Source organism: Netta rufina (genome assembly GCF_964035555.1).
Source record: "Netta rufina genome assembly, chromosome: 5".
Lineage (NCBI taxonomy): Eukaryota > Metazoa > Chordata > Aves > Anseriformes > Anatidae > Netta > Netta rufina.
The window spans coordinates 26,354,021-26,366,616 of NC_140128.1; the positions used below are offsets into that span (position 1 = coordinate 26,354,021).

A 12,596-nucleotide genomic window follows, 5' to 3' on the forward strand; every position below is an offset into this window, starting at 1 on the left:
ATTCAGGCTATTTGCTCAGTGACTGTGTCAGATCTCAAATGCATCTTTAAGCTTTTCTGTTTTACTTGCAAAAGTGAAAAGTCGTGTTCCTTGGCAACACTATGTTACTGTGTTCTCCCTTCCAAAACTTTTTGCTCAAAACTCTATCCTAACCAGCAATTTGTTGGACAGTTATTCAATCTTTTACTTTCAAGACTGTGACCAACAAAAAAAGAGAGCTGAAGCTTTAGAATTAGATCTTTCTGAAACTCTGCTTTGCTTTATATTGAATTCTTTTAAATGCTTCTAATTTAAAATATAAATGGATTTTCAATATCTTATGGGAAGCATGCTTTCGGAACAGGTTCCTAAGTAGTCTGAGAATTGCTGCTTAGAGTTGTCCACTAATTTCTTTGAGCCACAGGAAATTTCTCAAATAATTAATAGTAAAAAAACATATTGTGAAGAGTTGACAAGCAGCTGTAATAGCCTTGCTATTTTATAATAGAAATGAGAATATGAAATCTCAAAGGAAATTTATTTGCATTTTGCAAACCGTCTGTTCTGAATGTGTGTTCCACAAATGTTTGGTATCCACTATCAGTAATATAGACTATACTCAGTCATTATATAAAAAGAGTATTTACAAAAAAATAATGATGATGCCTATTATATTCCTTCCTTTAGGTCTATTCTGAATGTAGATTAATGTAGTTGTTAGTTAACAACTGAACTACAGTGTATATAATAAAAGCCTTTACCCAACTTTCTTCTGATTTCGTCTTTCAGGTTCTTGATGTGCTTTGCTCTCTCTGTGTCTGTAATGGAGTTGCGGTTCGTGCCAATCAAAATTTGATCTGTGACAATCTATTGCCTAGAAGAGACTTACTCTTGCAAACACGTTTGATTAATGATGTGACAAGGTATTGTGACATGTTTATTGTTAGAAAAATATGAACTTAAATGTCTTCTATAATTGTCAAAAATAATGTAACCTAAGACATGTTCTGCATTTTTCAGTATTGAGACACATATTATAGGACTTGTTTATGTATAACTTCTTAAAAATCCATTTTTACTGCAAATATGGCAATTATTCTGGAAACTGTTGTCAAGTAGGAATTGTTAATAATAGTAAGATCCGTATTGACATTAATTGGAAAGGTGAAAGTTGCTTACTTCTCGTTCAATACAGATTCAATACAATATGGCTCTATCTACTAATTATTATGGAGCATGTAAACATTGTGTGAGATACTTTATGATTTAAAAGGCATTTGATTTCCTAGCAGCCTAACTCCTATTTTATTTTTTTTTTATAATCTTGTTATTCGTCTTTTAACTATAAAATTTTCAAAGCATGGAACCATATGCCTTAGAAGATAATTCTGTAGCAGCTATATGAAGTCACAGAATGGGTCCCTATCTCAAATCAAATACTGTAAGCAAAATGTGGACATCTACACTTACAGAATCATTAAGGTTGGAAAAGCCCTCCAAGATCATCTGGTCCACCAGTTACACCCACTAAATTATGTCCCTAAGCACCACATCCAATCCTTCCTTAAATACCCCCAGGTACGGTGACTCCATCACCTTCCTGGGCAACCCGTTCCAATGTCTGACTGCTCTTTCTGAGAAGAAAAGTCTCCTGATTTCCAACCTGAACCTCCTGTGGTGCATCTTGAGGCCGTTCCCTCTAGTCCTATTGCTGGTATCACTTGTATCATATTTGCGAAGTGAATTTGACTATTTCACAGCAATATAACCCATATGCCACATTTTATGTTTTACACTAACTGGATTATATTTTCTTTTTTAGCATAAGGCCGAACATATTTCTGGGTGTTGCTGAGGGCTCTGCACAATACAAGAAGTGGTACTTTGAATTAATAATTGATCAGGTTGATCCATTCTTGACGGCAGAACCCACCCATTTACGAGTTGGATGGGCCTCTACTTCAGGTTATGCTCCCTATCCTGGAGGAGGAGAAGGATGGGGTGGCAATGGTGTTGGGGATGACCTATACTCTTACGGTTTTGATGGCCTTCATCTGTGGTCTGGTAGGTACTTTGTTCAGTTCCACTTCTATTCAGGGATTCTTGCATTCAGGGATTACCAACCTCTGCTTTCAGTTCCAGTAGCTATATATATGCGTCTGTTGCATGTACCATGTACTGATTTATAGAGAACTGTATTCAGAACTTCAGGATACCATGAAGTTTTAGGTCATACTGCTTCTCTGAGATTTTAGTCAATATTGAACTATGCCAACTGGACTGTTTAGCAGATAGTTTTTGTCTTCATGATTTTGATCAAAAAGTGGTATTTTCTAGATCTAGATCAATACTGACTTTAATGTATCTGTTAAAAATCAATGGATACACTGATCTTAGGCAAATTCATTGTATGTGGATCTACATGTAGCAGTATTCTTTCACTTTGCATCTACAATTGATGTTAAATGAAATTATTATTATTGATATTAATAATATGAATTTGGAGTTTGGTAAATTATTTCATAAAAGATAATTCTGTCAGTTAGAACTAAGAATTACTGCAATGTGTTACCAACTTCTGTTGTTTTTAGAAGATAAATTTTAATGGTACATCAAACTGAAAACCTGTAGTTGTTAGGCTGTTTGAAAAAAAATAGTGTTCATCAAACACATTATCTAAAATAGACTTAGTAGAAAAAATACAGTCTCTTTATAAATTCTTTTTAATATGTGTAATAATATGAGAGACTCAATTCGTATTGCAGTGAAGCAATTAAATTTGCCATTTATAAGGAAGAGTGGTAATGGATAGCAGCAAATGCATATTTTGTGGTCACCTAAGGATCAGTGGCATTAAACTTGTGGTCTCATTTGCTGTTCTTTGTTCAAGCAGATTAACAATGTTAGTGGGGTGTGTTAACAAAATGGACATGACTGCACATTCAGTTGGCTAGATCTGAGTAAGAGCTATAGAAGAGCAAAAAGCATTGACAGTAAGGCTCATCTGAGGTGTTGCAGTTCAACTAATTTTTGTAATAATGCATGTGTTAGAAAAGCCACTGAAGAAAAAGTAGAAAATAGGAGAATGAACTTTTTAGGGTGTTTTAGAGAGGGATTAGTTAGGGTCCTTTGGGGTGCAGAGTTAGCTGGAAAGCAGACTTTGGAGGTATGAGAAAGACTGACCTTTTTTTTCTGGTCTGCCTCCCCTAAAACTTTATCCAAAAGGGAACCGCAGTATACTTTTTGTAAACAAATTGGTATGTTACAGCAGAGTACCTGTTGACCATGTTCATGTATGTTGCTGTAGAAAAAAACAGGAAAGTGCAAGTGGCTAATTCTAAGAATCAAATAGCAACACAGGAAATGCTGATAGTTGTCATTATTGCTTTCTTATAGTTCCTAAAATACTCTCTAAATAAGTAATATTTCAGTAAAGAAATATTGCATAAGGCTATAAAATACAAAATTATTTAAGTACTAAATGACATCACCTTGACAGGTGAAATGAAATGAAATGAAAGCAATGAAAGGAGGAAGAAAAGCAGTAAGAAGTGAAACAGTTGCTAAAATTTCTCTAAGATTGTACATACTTATTCTACTTACGTAATTCCATAAAATGGTGGAAGTGATCTGGCAATTACGATTTGTACCTAAGATATGTAACAATCTTAATTGATGAAGGTCTTTCATACAGAAAGCTTTGTATAGAATGTAGATCAAACTGGAGAGTATGTGGGAGGGCTTAGAGATCTGATGAGTTCTGGGCTTGTTGTTATTGGTGCCTTTCTCGTGCCTTTCTGATTCATCCACAAATGGAATTTGCTCTATTAGATATGTAAATATTTTATTTCACAAGTAGTAATAATAATAAAAAAAAGGTATATAAGTGTTAGGCAGAGGTCTTTATTTGCTGTGCCTCAGTGCTTTTACATAAGGCTACGGTGTGAACTCACGTGATTTCATGTTCCTGTCTTGTGAACAGTGTCAGAGGTCTTGAGTGAGTTGCTCAGTTTGTGCACTGTTCTGTCACATATCAGTTTGAACAATATTAACTCATTGTCTGTTTTTAAAATCAGATCCATTCATAAAGCAGATGAGGACAAGATCATGTTTCTGTGACTGAGAGCAAAACCTTGATGGCATTTTTGAGGAAATGTATTTATTACTTCATTGTTAAATGTGTGAGAGTCTTTAAATTCTCATTATTTGAATCTTTTCCTCCTAGGTCGAGTACCCAGGGCTGTAGCATCTGTCAATCAACATTTGTTGTCATCTGATGATGTGGTTAGCTGCTGCTTGGATTTAGGTGTGCCCAGCATTTCATTCCGCATTAATGGGCAGCCTGTACAAGGAATGTTTGAGAACTTCTGTACTGAAGGGTTTTTCTTCCCTGTTGTAAGCTTATCAGCAGGTGTAAAGTAAGTGCTACTTAATTGTTCTTTTCTTAGCTGTCTTGTCACACAAAATGTCATTTGATTTTATATATGATTTATTGTGTCTTGTTGTTTCAGGTCTGCCCAAATATCAGCTGGGAGGGAGGGAGGCAAGAAAGTATTGATTTTTCAGGGATAATTTCACTTCAGGCTAAAATGTGAGCCTATTAGCAACACGGCCAAGTCACGGTGTCTGGAAATCATTATTATATGGGTACTGGGTGACCTAGGGGAAATTAATTTTGTCTCATTCCAATTATCAGTGGAAAAAAAGGCACATTAGAAACACAGCACTTTATTTGACACTAATCAAAATTCTTACACAGCATTCTCAGCAGGAGGATAAAAAAAAATACACTAAATCATCAGGAAAACTGATACCATATTCACAGTAGTGAATTCAAAATGCTGATGAGGAGCATTTTTGGAAACTTATTACTGACATTGCCCATTCCTTACCTGTTTTATAGCTAAAATAATGAAATACAAACTTAATTCTGTCAGGTTTCTATTGTTTTCTTACCTTTAATTCATTCAGAAAATCTGCAAGTGTCAGTCTACTCAAGTGACCAAAATATATTTGTTGACATTATAGAGACAATGCAACAACAAAAGACTAGCCCTTGCACTGTTCGATATAACATGACTGACTTCTATTCATATTTGGTTTTCGGGAGGGTTCTTCTCAAGCTTAAAGTCTGGCAAATGTAAAATATGTTTTTCCAAATGAAAAAGAAATATTAACATCTATTTTGAAATGAGACAAAAAAACACAGCTTCCTTTAGTAATCAGGTTATCAAAAGAGTCTGCAGAATTAGGACTCCATAGTTTGTGTGGAGGCTAAGGGAAATGCAGTGAAGAGCAAGGAGAAAACAGGTTTTGGCAGGAATGATACCATAATAAAGACCCTATGAGATTGAATAGTTTGCTAAAACAACGAAAAATTGACCAAGTTGGCAGGAAGCAAGGAGCTATTTAGTGGAATGTAGTCATCAAAGGATGCGTGAAAGTCTTTTCCTTTCAATTCTTTCTTTGGCTTTTGCCTACTTAGAAAGTTAAAATTCTAGGTCTCAAAATGAAATTGACCTCCTTTAAAAAAAAAAAAAAAAAAAAAAAAAAAAGTTATTTTAATCTGTTTGGAGAGTTGCTATAAAGAGAGCTTTAAGCTCAAAGTTGTCTCCTCAGATATTTAGCTACCTTGGGAACACTCAAATAATTAAAGCAAGGTATTTATAAAATTAAATTAGAAAGTATAAGCTTAGTAGGAGTAATCAATAATAATACATTTCTTGTGAACCCTGAACCATTTCAGTTATCTGTGACTTGTACGTATGTATGAGTTTGAGAAACCTTGTGTCATGCTATTTCTCCTCTCTTTAAATATGTTACTGGAGTCTTTTACTGTCAGTGAAATCTGTTGGTCTGACAGTTCCAGTATTTCTAAAAGTGCAAGTAAAAAATGGTAGAAGCTTCTTCTGGTCACACCATCATGAGAAATGTGTGGATTGTTTCCTGGAGATAACAATCAGTGATTTTTTTGTTGTTTACCTCCAATGTTGGCCTATATAAGGATTCAAATATAAAGTCAGATAGTGTTTATTTTTCCTGATATATTCTTATGTTTATATGAAAAGTATATATCTGAGGAGAAAGAAAACTTTAGGGGTTTAGCAGGGATCCAAGCTGTTTGTTTGAAACTCATTTCCAGTTGTAGCATTTGCTGTAATTTTGTTTGCTTGATTTCTGTATTATGACTACAGGGCCTTTTGTTTCACCATATCCTGTTTTTAGTGGATTCTTATCCATATATATATCCATATCCAGCTGCCTGCATGAGTCCACTGAGAAGTTACATGAAAAACTTAGCGGTGTATAAATAGTCCCCGTGGTAGTTTCATGGCACCAGTCCAAATTAAGTTAGATTTTCCCAATCATTTAAATGTATTAGAAATTTCACTAAACTTACAGCCATTTGATTTTAAATAAGAAATATATTTTTTTCAAAATACACCACTGCACTGATAATTATTTTTGCTTTGGCTAAAAACAGATGCCCAAAAATCATTGGTAGATGATGATGTAATTAATGGCATCTGCTTGTAGAAATGCCTGGTAATTTTTTGGTGTTTTTCAAAGCATGAAATAAACCACCATTTTTATACTTGGTTTTCAAGTAAATGTTTATGGCTCTAAATGATGTATTTATAATGTTAGTATATGCTGAGTATTTAAGAGTATTTCTTCATTGTAAATTGCACAGAGCTCGTTTCTTATTGGGTGGACGTCACGGAGAGTTTAAATTTCTACCTCCTGCTGGCTATGCTCCCTGCTATGAAGCCTTGCTTCCAAAAGAGAAGATGAAACTGGAACCAGTGAAAGAATACAAGAGAGATTCTGATGGAGTGAGGGATTTGCTGGGTACAACACAATTCCTCTCCCAAGCTTCCTTTATCCCTTGTCCTATAGACACCAGTCAGGTATGTTAAGTGTGCCATTATGGGATAGGAAAATATGGCTCAACAAATGTAAATTAGCAATATAAAAACTAAGGTAGCTTGCCACCTTTCTTTTAGCAACTCATCATTTGTGAGTTCTGCTGTTTTTGACTAAACTAGATCATCTTGGATCTACAGGGTTTGGTCACTGAAACCTTTTCTTATGTGTGAAATTGCTATGTTCTTTTCTTAGATTGCTCTTCCTTTTCATCTTGAAAAGATCAGGGACAAACTAGCTGAAAATATCCATGAACTGTGGGGAATGAATAAAATAGAACTGGGCTGGACATATGGCAAGGTATGTTTTGAATGTCATATCCTGTCATATTAGGTTAAATGTGCTACCAGAATGTAGCACATTTGTGCTAGCAGCAACATGTGCTACCAGACAGAAACGTGCTATCAGACTGGAAATTTTAGCAGAGTATTTAGAGGAGGTTTGTAAGCATGTACACAGAAAATAAATTAGTAATAGGAGATGATCATGTTAACTAGTAGGAGACAATGATAATAACTAATAATTAGGAGACAATTTTGCACCATAAAGTTTAGAAAACAAATGAGATTTTAGAAACCAAATGAGATTTAATAAGAGCAAGAGCAAGTCCTGCACCTGGGAAGGAACAACCCAAAGTACAGGCTGGGGGATGACCTGCTGGAGAGGAGCTCTGAGAAGGACCTGGGGGTCCTGGTGGACGACAGGTTGACCGTGAGCCAGCACTGTGCCCTTGTGGCCAAGAGGGCTAATGGGATCCTGGCGTGCATTAAAAGGAGCGTGGCCAGCAGGTGAAGGGAGGTGATCCTCCCCCTCTACTCTGCCCTGGTCAGGCCTCACCTGGAGTACTGTGTCCAATTCTGGGCTCCCCAGTACAAGACGGAGATCTCCAGAAAAGAGTCCAGCAGAGGGCCACAAAGATGATACGGGGCCTGGAGCATCTTCCCTATGAAGAAAGGCTGAGAGACCTGGGTCTGCTCACCCTGGAGAAGAGAAGACTGAGAGGGGATCTCCTCAATGTATATAAATATCTGAGGGGTGGGGGACAGAAGGATGTAGCCAACCTCTTCTCAGTGGTTTGTGGGGATAGGACAAGGGGCAATGGCTGCAAGTTAGAATACAGGAGGTTCTGCACTGACATGCGAAAGAATTTCTTCACAGTGAGGGTGACGGAGCGTTGGAACAGGCTGCCTAGGGAGGTTGTGGAGTCTCCTTCTCTGTAGATATTCAAGGCCTGTCTGGACGCCTACCTGGGCAGCCTGCTCTGAGGAACCTGCTTTGGCAGGGGGGTTGGACCCAATGATCTTTCAAGGTCCCTTCCAACCCCTACAGTTCTGTGATTCTGTGATTGTGTGAAGGCACATATTTTAACACTATAGCTATTACGAATCATGTGAATAAATACATTCATTGGAAACATCCTATTTAAACCAAGATGGAATTCTATTGAAAATCATAACCAATAGCGAGTAACTCCACATCTAATTTTTTGGTTACTCTAACATTGGGATCAAAGAGATACCAAGCAGTAAGTCCCATATGGAAATTCACTTCTATTGGTAACAGAAGTTACCAATACCAGTTTTTGAGGACTTTCTCCATATATTGCTCAGGTTTTCAGTAGAAATCTTCATTGAGTTTGCAGGCTTGCTTTCATGTGATTCATGTATTTATGCAGAATCCATGAAATAGCTATATTTTTTCAATTTTTTTGTTGGTTATGGGAGAGTACTTATAGTGTACATTTTAAGTAAATAATAAGAATGTTCATTTATATAATCATGCGTAACTGTCATTGAATAAAGATTAATTGTATTGTTTTATTTATTTCAAAGAATTAATTGATTCTTTACTCAGTTTATAATTTTCAGATCCTGACTTGATTCTGATATCAGGAAAATGCTCTTTTCTGTTGCTTTGTTACAGATACGGGATGATAATAAAAGGCATCATCCTTGTCTTGTAGAATTCTCAAAATTACCTGAGACAGAGAAGAATTATAATCTGCAAATGTCAACTGAAACTCTCAAGTGAGCTTTGAATTAAAAGAAAAGTTTGTTTATTTTTTATTCAAGCATATTATATTATTTTAAGATATGAAAACATGCTACCTCATTAGGATATCTCAATCAGAATGTTCTGTTGATTTTGCTAGAAGTTCCAGGAATGCATTCAGAAAGATTTAGAAACACCTATCTCTACAGACATACAAAGAAGAAAACAACACCAAACCCTTTTGGCTTTAATCAAAATGGCATGATTTCAATGCACAGATTTGTACTTGTTTACATGTTGTAGTTTTATTTTTTTATTTTATTTTTGGGGGAACTTAAAGTATTTGGGTTTTGATATTCCATCATTTTGAATGACTTTACTGCTTTTTAAATATCAATAGTTCTGTGTATTTATACTAAAAACAAAGATAAAACTGGGTGAGCCCTACAGTATTGTGCTTTAATACTGTCATTTTTCTGTATTGGTAGAACCCTTTTGGCCCTTGGGTGTCACATTGTTCATGCTAATCCAGCAGCAGAGGAAGATCTTAAAAAAGTCAAGCTTCCTAAAAAGTATGTACCTTATGCTAGCTATCATATATCAGTTGCAACACCACCATATTAAGTAAAGAAAAATATTGTAATGTTGTTTTGTTTTGTTTTGTTTTTTTAAACAAACAAACACAGCTTTATAGGAGCCTTGAGTGCTTGGTTGGTCTACTACCTGTCTGCCTGTGATGGTTGTTGACTGTGAATACTGCTGCTTTACATCACCTTTTGGAGTGATTCAGAGAGATACAAATAGCCACATAGACATAAAATTGCATGTTGTGTAAATGTGATGAGGTCTTAGAATAGATATTCCAAAGTTGAAAGCAACATTTCAGTGCTTTTCTGTCACAGAGCAAAGCAGAGTATGCATAATGTATGAATAGTAAATTGATCTTGAAATAGCCTTTCTGCATAACTTCCGGTTTCATTTTACACCTCTCCTTTATTCCCCTCCAAGAAAAAGTTTGTTCAACATATGCATTTCCAGAGATGTTATTAATACATCTCTTTAAAGATTTTCTTAAGTCTGTACAACTTGGAAAACAAATACAAGAGGAAAATAATAAACAGAAAATGAGAGTTGTAAAATGTTGCATGTTGCTTGGAAATGTACGTGTGTAGATTATTGCACAAAATCCATTATTTTTTAATTCAGTTTTTACTTGCTAGCTAAACTATGGCAGTCAGGGAGCTGAAATAGGTGTGTGATCTATAATAAGTAATCAGTAGTAATTACAGTAGTCAGTAGTAATCACCCCAAGTGTGGTGAAAATGAATTGAGCATAATGTCTACATTTTAGCCTTTTCTGTGGGGATTCTGCAGTCCTCCTGGGACAAGCTAAAGTCCTGTTCTTCAACAAAACTTGAAGGCAGGAACAGTGATTTGGATACTTGCCATTTTACATTCATTTATAATCCCATAAACTGTCTTCCCCAAACACCTTCATCCATGAGAAATTCAGTTAGGTTTTTAAACAAAGTAGTAAAATAAAGAGCTTTATGATATGGAAGATGGTAATCTGGATTCATTAGATGCCTTTAAAAAAGGGGAAAAGAACCTTTCCCGAGGTTCATACTGCAAGCAGTCAAACATAATACCATTTAATACCATTTTCATACTGTTGTCTTCAATAACAGAACAAAAAAGATCTTAACATCATTTTCTGAGTCTTGTTAAGAAATGGAAGTTACGTGGTTTGAGCAGAGTGGTCTATTTGAAGAGGAGCATTAATACCTACTGCTAAAAAACTGCTAGACCTACTGCTCAATAGAAATGTGGGAAGAACAAGTTACCATATGTTTTGTTCTGTTGAAAAAATGGTAATGCAATCTTTACACACTTGCATCAGAAACAGTACTTAATAATGCAAAAGGTTTATACATAAAAATAATTTCATGAGAGGTTATCACACGGACAACTTTTTTCACAGGTTTTCACAGCAACTGTTTTGAGTTCCGACATACAGAGCTAGGTCACAGTTAATTAGTTTGCGTGCAAATAAACCCAATAAAGGTAGAAAATGAGACACTGCTACAGTAAAGAGTGTATATACATAAAATGTATATACATAAAAAATTTTATGTGTATACATAAAATGTCCTAATTAATGACCAAATGCAATTTAGAACTTTTGGAAAGGAAAGAGAGAGCAGGAAAAGTGGAGGGAGAAAGTGAACCTTATGCTATGAATGCCCAATAGAATTTAAATACTATCAGTGAACTATCTTACCTCTCTTTGTTTTCCATTGTTGACTTACAGTTACATGATGTCAAATGGATATAAACCTGCCCCTCTTGATCTTTCTGAAGTGAAATTGTTACCTTCTCAAGAATTCCTAGTTGACAAACTAGCAGAAAATGCACATAATGTCTGGGCAAAAGACAGAATAAAGCAAGGATGGACCTATGGCATTCAGCAGGTATGGACGTTTTAGGCACATTTAGGATTTAGCAAAGGATATGACATTTTGTATTTTAGAACATCAATTGGGAGTGTTAAATAAAAGGATAAATATTGAATGTATTGGGAAGTCAGGAAAAAGTGGAAGGAGCAGGGAAAAAAGCATTGCTTATGCAGGTCTGAGTACATTATCAGGACTGCATGGCTGCAACTGCAGGATATCAGAGTATATATTTGCATTCTTCTCTTTCATTCTTGTCTTTAGTTTTTTAACATCCTTAACAATTGGGCTTAATATTCTTTTGACTTAGAACTGATCATTCACAGAACTGTTCTTCATCAATAGCTTTTTCTTGTAATCCTAACATTACTTTAGAATACAATCTGTCTCATTATATGCATTCTTTGTCATGTTTAAAAGCAATTTTCTTTTTGTTCTTTTTTATAACTCCTTTTAGGATCTTAAGAACAAACGTAATCCTCGGCTAGTGCCATATGCATTATTAGATGAACGTACTAAAAAATCGAACAGAGATAGCCTCCGTGAAGCTGTTAGAACATTTGCAGGCTATGGTTATAGTGTTGAGCCACCTGACCAAGAAATAGGTATGTACATTCAGTAAGAATCATGGCCTTTTTTTTCCCCTTAGTGCTAGGAAAAAAAAAAAAAAGACACTGGAATAGATAGGCAAAACATATAAGGGATGAATTAATACTATGTATTTCTGCTGTGGACTTGAATGAAAGGTGCAAATATACTTTTTTAATGTCTTGTATGTTACATATGTTTTTTAAAAGATTGTTTTTAGCTGATAGTACAATAATTATAGTTTCTGATTTTCAGATTGGAGAAAATCTGTAGTGTGTAGACATACTAATTTTCATTTGGAAATCGCTGTTTAAAATGTTCTGAAATTGTGATCAGAGACAGTTCATTATTTCCTGCTTCATTTTGCGTGAAAAGCTTGAAATACATGTATGCTTATCTAAAATTAAGATAGTATTGGAAAAATAATCAGATACCTCACATTACAGTTCTTGTTTTTAGACACTGCATCTGTAATGTTTCAAGAGTAATTCGTTAATAGTTCTAATATAATAAAGGTAAAGCTACTTTGCCTTTAAAAAGATTTTAAAATCCAAATTCCTAAGTATATAAGCTACATACATTGCTTATCTTACCAATATTACTAGTAAAATAGATAATGTGCAGCTTTAGTTAAAGTTTCATTGGATTTTTAGCATT

The 12,596-nt window shown here is 35.1% G+C and overlaps 1 protein-coding gene across 4 annotated transcripts in view; it reads left to right on the forward strand.

Annotated features, from left to right (window-relative positions):
* RYR3 (ryanodine receptor 3) overlaps positions 1 to 12,596 on the forward strand; it is a 223,263-nt gene that overhangs the window by 88,910 nt on the left and 121,757 nt on the right. For all 4 annotated transcript variants that reach the window (XM_084287833.1, XM_084287834.1, XM_084287835.1 and 1 more), the window contains exons 17-25: positions 769 to 902; positions 1,802 to 2,043; positions 4,205 to 4,397; positions 6,674 to 6,890; positions 7,102 to 7,206; positions 8,830 to 8,933; positions 9,387 to 9,470; positions 11,210 to 11,369; positions 11,809 to 11,956. In XM_084287833.1, coding sequence (XP_084143959.1) covers positions 769 to 902; positions 1,802 to 2,043; positions 4,205 to 4,397; positions 6,674 to 6,890; positions 7,102 to 7,206; positions 8,830 to 8,933; positions 9,387 to 9,470; positions 11,210 to 11,369; positions 11,809 to 11,956 — 1,387 coding nt within the window. The remainder of the gene's footprint in view (positions 1 to 768; positions 903 to 1,801; positions 2,044 to 4,204; positions 4,398 to 6,673; positions 6,891 to 7,101; positions 7,207 to 8,829; positions 8,934 to 9,386; positions 9,471 to 11,209; positions 11,370 to 11,808; positions 11,957 to 12,596) is intronic.